At 41.0% G+C, this 15700-nt stretch overlaps 2 protein-coding genes across 6 annotated transcripts; one reads left to right on the top strand and one right to left on the bottom strand.

The window, feature by feature from the left end:
- Positions 1-1078: 1078 nt before the first annotated feature.
- tspan33a (tetraspanin 33a) lies at positions 1079-9007 on the bottom strand. 2 transcript variants are annotated; one of them, XM_080886410.1, is made up of 8 exons: positions 8896-9007; positions 6104-6161; positions 5744-5871; positions 5371-5445; positions 2598-2693; positions 2380-2508; positions 2127-2285; positions 1079-2042 (listed from the first exon to the last, which is right to left on the bottom strand). In XM_080886410.1, the coding sequence occupies exons 3-8, from the start codon at positions 5831-5833 to the stop codon at positions 1941-1943; spliced, it is 651 nt and encodes a 216-aa protein (XP_080742536.1). In that variant the 5' UTR covers positions 5834-5871; positions 6104-6161; positions 8896-9007; the 3' UTR covers positions 1079-1940. The 2 variants fall into 2 exon arrangements, with proteins under 2 accessions (XP_080742536.1, XP_080742535.1); XM_080886409.1 differs by lacking the exon at positions 8896-9007 and adding an exon at positions 7933-8419.
- LOC308399254 (uncharacterized protein) lies at positions 8581-12466 on the top strand. Of its 4 annotated transcripts, none has more exons than XM_080886407.1 (8): positions 8581-8717; positions 8908-9122; positions 9963-10073; positions 10237-10332; positions 10561-10671; positions 10786-10903; positions 10989-11189; positions 11276-12466. In XM_080886407.1, the coding sequence occupies exons 1-8, from the start codon at positions 8699-8701 to the stop codon at positions 12286-12288; spliced, it is 1884 nt and encodes a 627-aa protein (XP_080742533.1). In that variant the 5' UTR covers positions 8581-8698; the 3' UTR covers positions 12289-12466. The 4 variants fall into 4 exon arrangements, with proteins under 4 accessions (XP_080742533.1, XP_080742532.1, XP_080742531.1 ...); XM_080886406.1 differs by having other exon boundaries at positions 8601-8747; positions 10564-10671; XM_080886405.1 differs by having other exon boundaries at positions 8601-8747.
- Positions 12467-15700: the final 3234 nt, after the last annotated feature.

The following is a 15700-nucleotide window of genomic DNA, read 5'->3' as shown; positions in this document are numbered from 1 at the left end:
GAGATTGTGTCAACATTGATGGAATTATGTACCTGGAAATGTAACCTCAGATTCCAGTTGTGCATGCATATCAACTAGAACACTTTGACTCATGGACTAGACCAGGGGTAGGCAACTCCAGGCCTCGAGTGCCGGTGTCCTGCAGGTTTTAGATGTCCTTGATCCAACACAGCTGATTTAAATGGCTAAATTACCTCCTCAACATGTCTTGAAGTTCTCCAGAGGCCTGGTAATGAACTTATCATTTGATTCAGGTGTGTTGACCCAGGGTGAGATCTAAAACCTGCAGGATACCGGCACTCGAGGCCTGGAGTTGCCTACCCCCAGAATCTGCACCTCAAAATTCCATCCATCCATGAGTCTTCCGCTTATCCTTTTTCAGGTTCACAGGAGCCTATCCCAGCTGTCATAGGGTGAGAGGCGGGGTACACCCTGGACATGTCGCCAGTCTGTCGCAAGGCCAACACACAGGGACAGACAACCATTGCCTTGACTTGAATGCCCTTCAAGAAGCCTGGAGAATTATTCCTGAAGAATACTTAGGAGAAATTATAGGAAAGCTTGTTTAATAGAGGTTGTGTTGAAGAATGAAGTCAGTGATACCAAATACTGACTCGCAAGCTCATTAGAATTGCCTTATATACTGTATTTCCATGTGTGTCGATAAGTCACTGCTACACCTTTCCAATTTTCCAAGCAATATACCAAAAAGAAAAAAAAAAGGGTAGCTCAAGATTTTTGCACAGTACTGTAAATTTACAGCTTCATGAAGCAGTAAACATTTATGACTAGGCTGAAGCTAATCCTGACAAAACATTTCAATAGAACCAGACTTTGCTTTGCTTTCAGAGTGAATAAATATTTTCCCCCCTCAGTCAGGGGAGGTCAGTCTGCACAGTGACGGGTCACAAAGTACAAACTGGCTTGTACGAATAACTACTTCAAGAGGGTGATTCAACAGCACTCCAGACATTTGTTTTCCTCTTTTTAAAAGAATTCTTCTATATTTTAGTTTTAAAATAAAGTGAGAGCAAGAAGGATTCAAAATTTAAACTAGTTCAGTCCAAACACAAGAATATGAACTGTGTGGTTTGGCAAACATTTATTTGCAATGGCAACGTATTTCAATATACACCCTACAAGAAAATCCCGCGTCTCCACAGCCATGCAGGCAGTCAGCTGGCCAAAATGAAAGGAGGCGATGACATCATGTGCAGTGTGAGGTCTTGGCAGAACAATTGAGCAGGCCAACATGGCAGCATGATTGTGAAAGGTCAGAGCAGCAGTGTAAACATTTGCTTGCGGTTGTTGTCGAACGAAACCTGTTTATCATACTGTATGTTATTGCTTTAACTTTGTAACATGTTCATGGGGTGGGGGAGGTTCTGGAGCATTGAGGTAATACAAGCTTGCGAAAGAGGAAGAAACTATTCACAAAATGGTCTGTATGCATTGGCTTGGCCTTGTCTCAAGACATATTTTAAGTATGCTGAACTTGAGTGACAGACACAGTTCTAAAGGATGACATTAAACAATATGTGATTTACAGTAATTTTCAGCACATTGAAAAAAATCAGAGCCACCTCACTGATGGTAAAATTATGCTTTTTGCTTTTTAAAAAAGTTTTTTTTAAAAAACTTCTGTAATAAAATAACACAAAATAAATTTTTTTTAATTCTTGTAGATATTTTCGACTGCATCTCCTCACTAAAACGTAACATCCTGAGCACCAAATATACCTTCTGCCCTTGCTTGGGTATAAAGTTTGCTTTTAAAGTAACCCTTTCAAAAGTCAGCATTTGGTCTGTCCGTGTGTCCTTTGTCCAAGAATCATAACAGGCTCAAAGGACTCTATTGGTTTAGTTCTACCAATCAACCCCGATTATGCTGGTGTCTACATGCTTCCTGTTCTCCTCATCAGACTTTGGTGTCTCCTGGATCAGCTCCACGGGTCAGAGCTGTGTTTCTGGTTGTAGTTCTGTAGCTCGATCTGGTCTTTGATCTGGTTCATCAGAATCTGAGACAAAAGCATTCCAGCCAGCTGCAAACCAGAAAACATGACAGAAGGTTGAACATGTGTCTCTTCTATTAGAAGCTGTGTGAGTGTTGGTATGTAATCCTCTACCTGTGGTATAGCCAGTCCCAGCGCAATGCCTCCTAGTAAGAACAGGTTGCTGTGGATCCAATCAACTATTTTGTCTATGCAGCCATTGGTGTGAATGCGGTTTCCAGCCTCGATGTAATCCAATTCCTGAATGTTGTGACCGCACATGGTGTTGATTACCTGCCCGCAAACGAGCACACAGTTAAAACACATGAAAAACAACAAAAATGAACCACAAAAATCAGTATCAGCATATTCTTAAAAGCAAGTTCACCGTGTCATTTCTTAATATACAGCAGGAAAAGGGGACAGAGCAGCGTTCTCGGCTGGGGTTGTCCTTGCTGCAGTTGAAATACATGTTCTGTGACCAGTCCAAGTACCTCAAAGCACCACAGCAGTCAAACTGATGAGACAGAAGAGATCAGAAGATGGAGTAGCCACCTAAAAGGCTGCCATCACCCCAACAATTCCACCTTCAGGCTAAATCCTTACCTCTTCCTGACCAAAATCAATAAGGTTTTGCAGATCAATATCATCTCTGTAGTGGACAATGGCATTGTTGATCACCTCGGTCACTTTACCTCTTGCCTTGAAAGAAAAATGAAAAAGTATTTTATGGATAAAAAAAGTAAATAAAACAATGAAATAAATCTAGATTAATATGGACAATGTGCAGCAGAGGGCGCTCTCATTTTATAATACACAACCTCTCTCCCTGTGTGTGTTGTTTGCTTCGTTGGCTGCCAACTCTGACAAGATCAGGAGTTTGGAGCAACCAAACGTGGCACACATGTACATGTTAGGGCCTTGAAGAGTTTCATCTCCGTCAGATTTTGTAACGTCATCATGTTGCCTAGCAACCTAAACCTTTTTAAAATCATCCTATATTTAAATCTTTTTTTTTTTTTTTTGCCTGTCCCGTTTGGCTCTTTTGCCATCAGAATTATTGTCTAAAGGCGAAGAAAGATGCCCAATGGATTTACTTTACCAAATGGACTGTCCCAGCCTTGCCGTAATGGTCTATTTGATTCACCTTTTATTGTTTATTTTATTTTTTATTTTCACTTTCTAGATACGGGACAGACTTGAATGAGGAAAAGAAAAGGGAGAAAGAAAGAGGGGAAAAAAACAGCGGAGAAGAGGGACGGGGATAAAGGGCAAAAAACAAAACCCAACAAAATAAGCAGACAAAAATACATAAATCAATCACCTGGATCACTCGTTGAGAAAGAAAAAAGAAAACAAGCATTTAACAAGGGATAAACAACATCATGATGATATATGGGAATATAACAGTAAATACTAAATATTAAACATTATTGTGCAGCACGTAAGATCGACAGCGCACAGTGTGCTTTAAGGTAGGAGCCAAAAAGAGTGTAGTTTGTGTGTGTGAGCACCCGTGTGTACACCTGTGAGCATGAACGCGTTTGTTTTTAAAAGGTTCCTACATGTAATGATCTCTTAGAGGGTGTGGGGAGCCACAGCCCCGTCCTCCAGGGCATGAAGCAGGTATGGAGGAGATCAAAACTCCAGACATCCAGAGGCCCCCAGAACACAAGAGACCAAGGAAGACCAACAGAGGGGCAGCCGCGCCACTGTCCCAGAAAGAGCTGAGGAGAGTCCCAGATGAGGGGTCACTCAGCAGCCGTAGAGCATAAGCCAGGGGGGGTTGCAGTGACGTGCCCGGGAGCTCCGCCGGCAGCCAGCCGTGCCTGAGTGACCGAGCCCCAGGCCGAGAGGCCGAGGGCACCCCACCCCCGAAGTGGCCCGAGCGAGCCCCAGGCTCCAGGGCCCGATAAGCAGCCACCAAGGAGTGAGCCGGTGTGTACCTGGACTCCCATCCCCGGACACAAAGACCCACCAACGCACCGATGTCTGAGGGTGTCTGCCACTGGCAGGGGAAGTGGTGGTGGGGGGAGATAGGCCTCCATACCTTGGAGGACCTGGGATGTCCCCAGAGAGGTGGCGTCTGATACCCAACCTGACATATGGACACAGACAAACAGGCACACACAGATACAAACATCCATTCCCACCCTCATGCTCTCATATGCAATTACTCAACACTCACCCAACGTGGAGACAAACACAAAGAGACACTGTACACACAATCACACTCCCCAAGCGTACTCTAAGCCCCAGGTCTAGGTACCCCTTGAGCTGGAAACTGCACCCAGACCCAGGTGGTGTTACCCTTTTCCCTGCGGTGGGGAGATGCAGACCGCCCCGACTCCGCAGCAGCAGGGAGGCCCCACATTCCAGACCCCAGTCGGACGGCCAACTCCTCCTCCCAGCCCCCCCGCTCCAGCAGGCCACAGAGAACGGGGGTGTGAGAAGACTCCAAACCTCCCTCTGCCCGCTCATATGTAGTGTTGATGCATGTGTGTTCTAAGGTGCATTTAAAACCCAGGAGGACATGGAGCTACCTGCCAGAGAGCAGCAGGTAAGCGCACAGCCCCTCCTGATAGCCCTCAATGTCTACGTGTATTTAAAATTGAGAGGTGAGCAACGACGCCAGGGGTGAGGTGTACACCCTGATGGCAATTTGGAGTCCGTGTAGCGTGCCCACCCCCAAGATCCTATATGTACGTGTTATGAGAGTGTGAGTAATGTGAATGTCTAAGTTGTGAGATAAAATTGAAAACAACATTTAAATCTTACAACAATAACATCTCCTTTCTATCCAAAAACTTCATTTAGGTAACTAAGCATCTTCCTAGCAATGGGAAATAATGGCCTGTTTTTAAAGCAATCTATTTTTATTTCACGACAATCACGTCAAATTTATATCCACAAAAGCTTAGTTATACACGATACAATATATTATATAATCATGTTGCACAGCAACCAACTAGTGATGAGCTAAAATGACTTTTATTTGTTGTCGTTGTTTGTTTGTTGGGTTTTTTTTTTAATTAAAAGAAAATTAATATCATGTGCAACATCATTAATAGGCAAAAGAAGTAGTCTTAAGCACCAGTTTGGAGCGTGCTTTTCAAGGTTTTATATTAATGTGAAGCTACTGTATAACCTCTCATATGACTAGTGCTGATATTCTGTATAAACATAAAACAAAACTGTATAAAAATCATCAAATGATAAAGAGCCCCCCAAAAGACTATTACACCCAAAGTTATTTATTATAGAATGAGCAACAAAAGAAACCTATTTAAGTTTTGAAAGAGTTGAGAATACAGAGAACTGAAATACATTTGTGTTTACATTATTCTGATTGATAGAACAGTCCATATTGTTCGATTACCTTATCTGAAAAGATGAAGCCCAGGACACCAGCAGTCAGCTGCAGGATGAAGATCACGATCAGACAGATACAGAACTGGGAGGAGGGAAAAAGAGCAGTCGTTACCACATTGTAATTTAAACCTCCTCCTGTGTCTCCATGAAGCTGTTGCTTATGAGCGCCTCACTTGTAAAATAAAAAATGTGCAGATTAAGCAAGAAAGCAGAGAACAACTAGTGAACTCTAGAAGCAAAATATTTTAATGGTTTCCTAGTGTAACCTGTTTGCTTGGCATAGATAGCACAAATATAACCAATGATCTTAAAAGATTGTGCATTTGGACCCTTAAAGATATAATAAAAACTTTAAAATCCATTAAATTCTTCTTCCTCACAGTTTGCAAGAGGCAGAGGTTTTCTCGGAGGGACCCCACACAACCGCAGAAGGTGATGATGAACATGAGGACCCCCACAATCAACAGCATTACAGCGGGGTCCACAGCGAGACATGCGAGCGCTGTTTCTAAAGCAGAAGGGGAGAGAGAAGACACTCAAAGGATAACACAGACAGAGAGGGCAGGCTGGGAAACATTTCTGGAAATATAATTCAAAAACTGCATTTTCAAGTATGTTTTTAGTGAAAAAGTGGACTAACAAAGCCTTACAGAAACAAAAGCACTCTACCTATATGTGATGGGACTCCCACTGTGTTATTAAAAAAGACTGTATGCTTCATAAATAGAGAATTGTTTTACCTGCGTGTTTCACAATGCGGGCATACACTCCGATTAACACCAACACCAGAGAAATTATCTGAGAACAAACACATAGAAAAAAAGATTACCCAAGATTTCTTTATCCTTGGGGCAATTAAAAAAAAATTAGAAGTGAAGTGTAATATGCACTCGAGGGGAATATGAAGAAATATTTCTCTTATGTTTCTGCTTGTACAGGGTGCATCATCATCTTTCCAGAACACTCAATTACAATAATAAGAAAAATGTGCAGTGGCTACACATGAGTCACCGATAAGGCTGCACTGATGATTTTCCAGAAACATTCACTCTGAATCAGTGTTAAACTGCATCACCAACAATTGGTTGTTAAAACTAGGAGATTCTTCCAGTCTCTCTGCTTTAATCTGACTATATTAACCTACAGCAACCTGCAGACTTCATTAAAAAAAAATAAAGGCTCTTTCACTCTGCACTGCTTTCTCAGTCTCAATAGAATAATAGTAAATACTCTTCCCAGCCTGAATGACATAGATCGAGTTACTGCAGACACTGCGCCTTAATGTGGTGGGAGAGAGAGGTCAGGTTTGTCTTTTTGGAAGGGTTTAGTTTCACAGTCAAAGGGAAAAAAAGGGAAAAAAAACCACAGGGGTGATATTAGGAAGGTAATTCATGTCTGCATATGAGTCAGTAATTGCCATGAAAAGAAGCGGCGCGCACTACGAGACTCACTGTAGCTGGAGGGAGCAGAAATGACAACACATTCCATACAAGTTTTTACAGACTTATCCTGTTTGTACACGAGCACTGCCTCAATACTGCTGACACACTTATGCACAAAAAAAAAAAAAAAAAACCATGCAAAAAATGAAACAATTACAAATATAATAGAATGTGCAAAGGAAACACTACAAACACTGAGCAAGGACATAAGAAAAACACTAAAACTTCATGTCAGATCTTGGTTTAAGCATTCTAATTTTCCTGAAAAAGGGTTAGTCTCCTCACATGGATCTAAACCTCAGCTGGTTAAATCTGCAACAAGAGATCAACTCTAAAAATGCTGTAAGAAATCTCCTTAAGTTCTGGCCCACGGTCACCTGACACCGCAACCCACTGATGGGAACGTTTTGTTTACAACCAACCTTCTGAGCTTCGCAGTTTTACATAATTTGCGGAATTTTAATTTGAATGATGTTATTCAGTCATTTGTTGAAATAGAGATGTATCACCACCTGCACAACCTGGCACAGGGGACAACCTCTGTCAGGAAACAGATGTGAGGTGGGGACATTAAACAAATGTGTGGCCCCATGAGCACATTGACCCTGAAAGTTTGCTTGGCATTGAGTATGTAACAAAAAAGGAAATCAGTGAAACTGGGAAAACTCCTTTGTGTTCACATTTTCTGGTGGCTGAAACAAACCACAGCACTGACTGAGGTGACCAAATCCAATCCTGATTTTCAAAGTGAGAATAAAACTTAGTCAATGTTTAAACACTGAGCTGAGAACACCTGGTGTATTTGTTTGTGTGTATGCCTTTGTGAGTGAGACCCATACTTCCTTCTCCCTTCTACTCTTTCCCTCAGTTTCACTCTGAACACCAAAGTTAAAGAACAACTAAGTGAAACAAAGCAGCAAAGTGTTCCGCTGACAAGGAAGTGATGCCTTACATGGTTGGCATAACTGAAATCACAGCATAAACGTCTTTGAACTATTTGTTAGTCAAACGTCCCCTGGAAGCTCCAAAGACAAATGATTAACCAGCACACAGAGTTCCTAAAATGAAGGTCACCACACGCAGAGATCAGTCAGTCAATGCTTTTATAATAGCGCGCGATTACTTACCCAAAATATAAAATTAAATATGAACAGCAGGTACTTCACAGCTGGGCTGACAAACGTAAACTCCTCGTCAGATCTAGGTGCGCCTTTGCTTGTTCGTGCCATGGCGACAGGTGAGCGTCTTTATTCAAGTTTGCGCGCAAAAAGAGCCAAAAGCTGGGAAAAGGTGTTTCCTAAAGTTAAACCGAACACCTCTCAGCATGATGACGACGACTGATTTGCTGACATGCTGACACATAACAGTAAGGTAACGAGTTCCCAGCTGCCCGCCGACCCTGGTTGATAGTAGCAGGGTGTGTAAAAACGGGGTGTTCCCATTTTTTCTCCACTGTGTTTTTTTTTTGTTGTGTGTGTTTTTGTTTTGTTTTGTTTTTGCACTAAATGTTCCCTGATATTAACAGGGTCCAAGCACTGATTTAAAAGACTGAGTTGGGATTTTATTAATTGGAAACAACGGTTACATTATCAATAAGTACAAAAATAAAAGCCCAATTGTAAGTAAACATGTATGAATGCAACACTAGAGACAAAAAAGGGCAAAAAATAGCATATGGAAAAAAATATGATTTTTCTTTTCTTTTCTAGTCTATTAGAAAAAAGTAAACGTGAACCACATTTGAGCTCAAACTGTCCTCTCGCTGTCTGCTTTTATTTTGAAGGCACGATATCGTCATAACATCCGCTTTACCAAGAGGTTATTTCCGTGTTTATTAGGATGTCTGCAGAAGTAATAATCAGTCAATTTTATAGAAATATATAAAATACGAAAATGGCGTGGAAAAGCGAAGGTTTGTGCGATGTTGCGCGTTTGTTTGCTAGTAGGTTTATTTATTTTCTTTAGCTCAGAGAAGCCTTCTTAAAACAATTAGGCTGTTAAGCTAACGTTGCTAATTCTCTCTATTCGTATAGCTGTAACCTGTTAATTGCAGTTTCTAGTTAAATTATGTGGTGCTTTCACTCCAAAACCTTTGTTTCCAGTGTCTTCGGCAGACCGTGTTCTTCCTCCAGCCTCTCTGCGTCTCCTTGTCCCTCCAGTGAGACTCATGTCTGCCTTCGTGTGGCAGGTAGCGCAGCAGCTCAAAGTGATGCAGTATGACAAGCTGGCGGACTTCATCAGTTTGGCAACAGAGATGGTCCCAGAGCTGCTCAGTCCCACCCAGAAGGCTCAGCTCATCCTGGGCCTGAGAGCAAGGGTAAGGGATTAGTCCCAACTGTAAATACATTTTAATGTCAGTGAAGCTGAGATGAGGAATTAATAACCTATACTAATGTAGTACTTATCTATGTGGCCCCTCAGAGGGTCTTTTTCCTGCCTTCACCTTAATGTGCTAGTGCATGTCTAAGTAATAATATATATGGTAGGTTTTGAATATTGTTGTTAACCACAATTTACATTTTCACCACATTTAAAAGGCTTTGGTAGTTAATTGAACTACTTGGAACATTAGTGAACGTTCCCAGGTGTGGCCAACCTACCAAAAGTGCTCCAAGAGTACATCGACAACTCATCCAGGTGGTTGCAAAACAGTCTTGTTACATCTGGGATAAAAGTAACACAGCATTTCTTTAAAAAAACATCATACCAACAGTAAAACATGGAAGTGGTAGTGTGACAGTCTGAAGCTACTTTGTTGTTTCAGGACAGGATGACTTGCTATAATTGGTGGAACCATGAATTCTGCTCTATTCTAGAAAATCCTAAAGGAGAATGTCCAGCTATCGGGTCATGCCCTGAAAGTTTTTTTTTTTTTAGGTTATTTATTCAGCTTATTTTCGTCTAATATTGCAACTTGTTTGATGTAAGTGTGAGAACCAGACAAAAATCTGATCTCAGGAGGGTGGCAAATACTTTTTCATAGCACTTAATGTAAGGCACGAGTTCTGTTATTCATCATTTCATTCATTACATTTTTGTTGCTTTCGAAGTTGAAGTGTTTTGTGTTGCTTGTTATTACATGCCTAAATATTGTGCTTCTGCTCATAGTGGCAGTCGTTTTTTTTCCACAGTATGTCGTGATCTTTTTTTTTTGCAGCTGGTTCTTGAGCTGTGTCGAGGTGATGGTGTATCCAACCTGCAGATGATCCAGAGTCAACTAGATAAAGTCCACACCTGCAGTGTTGAGCTGAGCTCTAATCAGGAGATGGTGGGTGTTTTTAAAGACAATTCAGAGCTGTTTCATCACCAAATTTAAAAAGACAAACAAGCAAGCAAACAAAAAATTAGACAAACAATGAGCTTTAGGAAAAAATAGATTAAAAATACAGAAAAAAACCTTTTTCCTGTATTGTGTGTCTTCTTTTTGACAGGCCAGTTCTGATATATTGAAGACATCATACAGCAACTTTGCTAGCCTGGTTCAGAACATTTTGAATGTTCCTTTTGAGAAGGAGTTCTTTTTTCAGGTAAGTTGGTTTCTGAAAAATTCACAAGTCATAAGTTTTGAAGCCTCTGATTTAGCTACAATCAGTGGCTCATATGGTTCTAACTTATCAGTCACAAGGTAGCCACAATCTGTTTTTTTCGTTTTCTGCACACAGTACCATAATTTACATGTTGTATTAAATGTATAACCTATAATCTATGCTTCTCATCAAGTAGATGAACCTATAGTTCAGATATGATTTCTTTAGGAGGTTTTTCCTGCCAACTACGGCTCCATCTATAACCAAAGGATCCAGCAGCTTGTGTCCATCTTTCTGTCCAGACTTGAAGAGCTGCTGCCAGTACCAGACCTGCAGCAGGTACTCCAGCAGTACTACAAAAGTAATTTGCAGCACGAGATCAAAATTTGTAACCTCTAAGATTTTTTGTTCTCTTACAACCTGCATTTCTGTGGTCTTTTCTTTCCATCTCAGACAGCAGCTTGGCTCAATGAAACACCTGTATCAGAAGAAATTGGACTCCATCTGTCTGAACCCTTCAGTTTGAAGACCCTGCTGCATCATCACAGACAGACGGGGACTCTAAGTTCAGGTGGGAACCTTTTTTCTTTTTTTTTAATGAAGTATTATAAATGAGTGAGTAATGTGTAATATTATCGGGCTTTCTTCTCTGACAGCACGGTCAAGCAGTGAGGACGATGTCATTTTGTCCACACTAGCCCTCCCTTCTCAAACTGTCGCAGAGGGGTTCACTGAGGCTTATAGTCAGGAAGATCATGACAGTGAAGAACAAACACCATCACTGGAGGGCTTAGAAGAAGAATCAAGTCAAAGCTTTGATGTCACGGCAAATGATTGGCTGCCAAAAAAGAAACCAGGTCAGAAAAAAAAGTAGGAGACCAATATTACTCTTGAATCAGTTAGTCTTATCTCTCTGACTTGCTGTGCTTTGTACTGTTTTCAGGTCCTTTCTCTTGTTTATTCATCTGCCCTCAGTGCTCATTCACACATCGCATAAAGAGAAAAGTCCAGGAGCACATCCAGAGTGAGCACCAGATAACCGCTTCTATTCACACAAACTTTTCTGGGAAAAAAGTCAGGAAGAAGATACGTCAGAATGCTGTGAAAAATCAAGTAAAAGGTGACTCAGACAAACGGAGGAAAACCGAACCAAAAAGTGTGGCTAAAAACTGGGAATGCAAGCAGAAAAATGACAATGTAGAAAATAAGGAAAAGCGTAGATGGAAAGAGCCCAAGCAGGAAGACAGAAGGTTTCTGAGCACGCGACCTGTGAACAAAAACTTCACAGAGAAAGAAACCAAATGTCCGATGTGTGAAAAGTTCTTTGAACATCCAAATCAATTGAAGGCTCACATGAAGCTCCACAGCTTCCCCTACCGCTGCAGCCAGTGCGAGAAAGGATTCACCAGCCCATCAGGCTTTTATCAGCACCAGAGGCTTCATAAGAGAGGACGAATATTCATCTGTAACCAGTGCAACAAGGGATTCCTGTGCAGGTATTCACTCAAGCAGCATGAACGCCTGCACAACGGTCCCACCAACTTGTGCAACATCTGCGGGAAATGGTTCAGCAAAGCTGGCATCACGAGACACATGCAGATGCACAGAGGGGAGAAAAACTACCTCTGCACCACTTGCGGGAAATCCTTCTTGTCTTCGGGCGAGCTGCTGCTGCACACTCGGTCTCACACGGGGGAGACGCCCTACACCTGCGTCCAGTGCGGGAAGGGTTTCTCCAGCAAAAGTCACCTAAATGTCCACATGCGCTCTCATACAGGGGAGCGCCCATACCTGTGCTCTGAATGCCCCAAGCGTTTCCTTACGTTAAACTGCCTAAAGAGACACACACTCAGCCACAATGGGGTGAAACCATTCAAGTGTCCAAACTGCGAGAGAGAATTCTCGCAGCAGGGGAATCTGAAAAGACACCTTGCCACTCATAAACCTCACATGTAGTTTGCAGTTCTTATTTTATTGTCAGTCAAACAAGTATATTTCAAACTGGAATTCCAGAATGAACTACCTTCTGTACGAAGAAATAAGTGTGGGAAGCATTAACCATGCAATCGCTGGAAGTATAAGCTTTGTTTTCTTCAGTGTATTCGGCAGGCATTAAAGTGCACTTGAGCATATACTTACCATCAGCGATGTCAATTTCATTTTAGTTTCACACACCATTACACTCGCTCACATTGTAGTGTAGAAAATCTGATGATGAAGCTTTCTGGGTGGAGTGCTGGTTAAATATGCAACACTTTCACTTTTCAGCTCTCTGTAAAACTATTCTAACTTCATCCCTGTTTAAGAAACCTGCAGCCTTCCCTTTGAGCTGAATCCTATGAATGTTCTTGTGCCACTGAATTTTTTTTGGCATTCTTGTCAAAAATGTAATTATCTTAAAATTTGGGGGTTTTCTCAAAATTTAGATGTATTCACTTGAACAAAGTTTCAACAACTTTAAATTCTGACTTGTGGAAGGTGTTTTTTTTCAGCAGGGGAACAAAAACTCTGTAGGACACAACCCGAAACGTCAGAGAAAACCGGTGCAATCTACACATCCGTTAGCGCCTGAGTGTCATTTCAAGTTTCAGTTGTTTCTTTGGCATTGTCTTACTGTGCGGGATCACCTCACTGCTGCCAGGTGAAGTGATTAACATTTATTTGTTACAATGAAGAAGCCAGGAAATGTCCTCCCAGCATTCACCTTAAAGTTTCTGCAAATCAGGCACACCACCTCTCCCTCAATGACACCTTCTGCATTCAAACTTTGGAAGGAGCCAGGACTGATCCACAGAGTCCTTTACAAACGTAGGCATCTGGAAACTTAGAGTGAACACATTTTCTTCCAAAGTTGGACATGTTTAGAGAGCAAAAGCCCACACAGTTCTTAGAAGGAACTCAGTAGTGTTTTGTTTTGTATGAGACCCTCTTGTTCTTTGTGAAATAGCTGGTCCATACAATAGCTTTTCAGGACCTTTGATAGTTTTACCGTATTGCATTCACGGCACTTAGGTCATGCCAGAGTTAGTCTATTGAGGAACATGTGAGGATAGAGACCTGTGAAAAACACACACCACTGTAGGAAATGCAATTTATTTGCAATTTTTTAATAACATCATTCCTCAGATAAAAATGCAATGTTACAGGAATATACATCAGATATTAATTTAAAACTTGCTTTCAAGGGACCATACAGTCTAAATATACTTTTTCCTTTTTTATTTACTTGTAGCGTGCGTTATAAGCAAGACAGACTCTGTCACCAATGACAGACTGACAAGTTACAGATACAAACTGTACATTACTTATTTACAAATCAACTTTTTGTTTGGTTTTTTCTTTCACTTTTTATTGAAAATAGGAGTAGAAAAAGTGATTGAATTAATATTCTGATTTATTTCATTTGTATTCTTTCCCTTTCTAAAATCTAAAATGAAATGAAGGAGAAAAAAAATCAAGATCTCTCTTTTAGAAAAAAAAGCAGAACGAGAGGAAGAAAAAATAAAAAGGTTGTGTCAATCGTGAGATCATGTCACTTAGCAACCTCAGAACAAATGAAATTCCTCGCACAGTCGAGGGGGAGTGGCTTACGTTAAAGAATTCAGTTACAAAAAAAAGAAAAGAAAAGAAAAAAAATGGCCATCTGTCTCCAAAGCTACCAAGCACAATAACACACTCTAGTTCATTTTTCTGATCGTAAATAGTGCTGTTATTAAATACTACATTTAACAGTAGCGTCACTACTAATATTACAAGGAATTGGTCTTTGTGTGATCACCTCTCTCCAAAAAAATAAACTCAAGGATTGACAACAGACGTCTCTCTGACAGAGAAGAAGAAGAAAAACAGCTCAGTCCTGTTAATGGCCCTTTAACACTTTGCATGAGTAGTGACGTACACGTAAGATCATACAGAGCAGCATAGCCCTGATATATAAATGAGGAACAGAAAGAAGATAAAGACTGTGCTGTACGTAGAGCTGCGATTCTCTTGCCACTAAATCAAGCTGGCCAAAAGCAGGGAAGTGCCTTCTTTGCTTAAAGAGATGCTCCTGCATCATCAGTAATGGAAGAAAACACTCATGATGCTCTCAAATGGGCCCACTCATCTATTTAAAGCTGCATCTGCACACGCACAAACAGATACAAGACCTCTATGTTTCTAACTCAACTGAGGCCTTTTATGTCTGTGCTGGTCAGAACATCTCTCTTCCATTAATGGCTACGTAGAAGGAAAATCTACAAATATAAAGTGACTCCTCAGGTGTGAGTAAGAGCATATAACTGTATCCTACATTCACGGGGTGATTGGAGAAATAATTCTCATCTGCGATGCAATGTTAAATAGCTCTTGTTTGTAAAATGAAGAGTGGAGAAGCAGATACAGGCGGAGACATTCGTGGTTTTAATGAGGTGAAAGCTGTTCCAAAACCAGAACCGCTGACAGTCAAGTCTGCATTGTAAAGCTGCTGCCACACCTCTGAAGTAATATCCCAAAGAGAGTCGCGTTTGCTGCTACGGAAAGACTCAATCTTAGTGTCAAAACTGAGTGCCAGGCAGGGCTCTCTGTGATTTGGAATGAATGCGGGATAACACACAAGGTCTTTGAGGTCCTGACAAAACAGTCATACTAAATATTCACATAAAAGGTGCTGTTGTAGGTGCCGCTATACAATGAGTGAATTCTAGTCTATACATTATTCCTAAACCCACTGGGCAAGCAAATTTCATCTATCAGGTTCAGCTAAGAGCTTAGCAGCCCTGGAAAAACGTCGCCACCAATATCTGATGACTTAACGTCGTGCTATGAGGGGAAAAAATGATTAAAATCAGCTGTTTGGGTGCTGCTATGTGCGAGTGCTGCTTAACATGCAAAGAGCTGGCTATGAAATTCAGCAGTGATCACTTATTTAAAGCTAAATCAATCACTTCTACTTTGAAGATGTTTTGATTTCATTGATCCCAACAGATTAAATACGTGTAATGATCATGTAACCCAAATTTGTAGTTTTAAACAGGCTGCGTGTCCTTGATCGCATTTAGTCCATCAAGGACTGAATGAAATGCACCTGTGCCCCACTGCATTTCCTTACCGACCTGTGATGTTTCTTCATAAGATCGTGTCTTTGCACGAGCAACAAACAGATGAACGTAAATCTTCACACAAAATCAGTCTCTCTCTCTCTCTTTTTTAAATAAATAAACTCACAGCATTGCACCTGAAACTTGATAAGGATGTTTCTTTAAATAAAACCAGATTCTTTCATCCGTCCCACAAGCTGCAACAACCTGCCCCTAACAGTCATTTAATATCATATAATATAGCTATAATATTCCTATTATTTAATATCTAAAATAGAAGACATGCA

The sequence above is a fragment of the Rhamphochromis sp. 'chilingali' genome (genome assembly GCF_963969265.1).
Source record: "Rhamphochromis sp. 'chilingali' genome assembly, chromosome: 7".
Classification (NCBI taxonomy): Eukaryota; Metazoa; Chordata; class Actinopteri; order Cichliformes; family Cichlidae; genus Rhamphochromis; species Rhamphochromis sp. 'chilingali'.
Note: the sequence above shows the minus strand (reverse complement) of the source record. Positions and strands in the feature narration are given on the sequence as shown.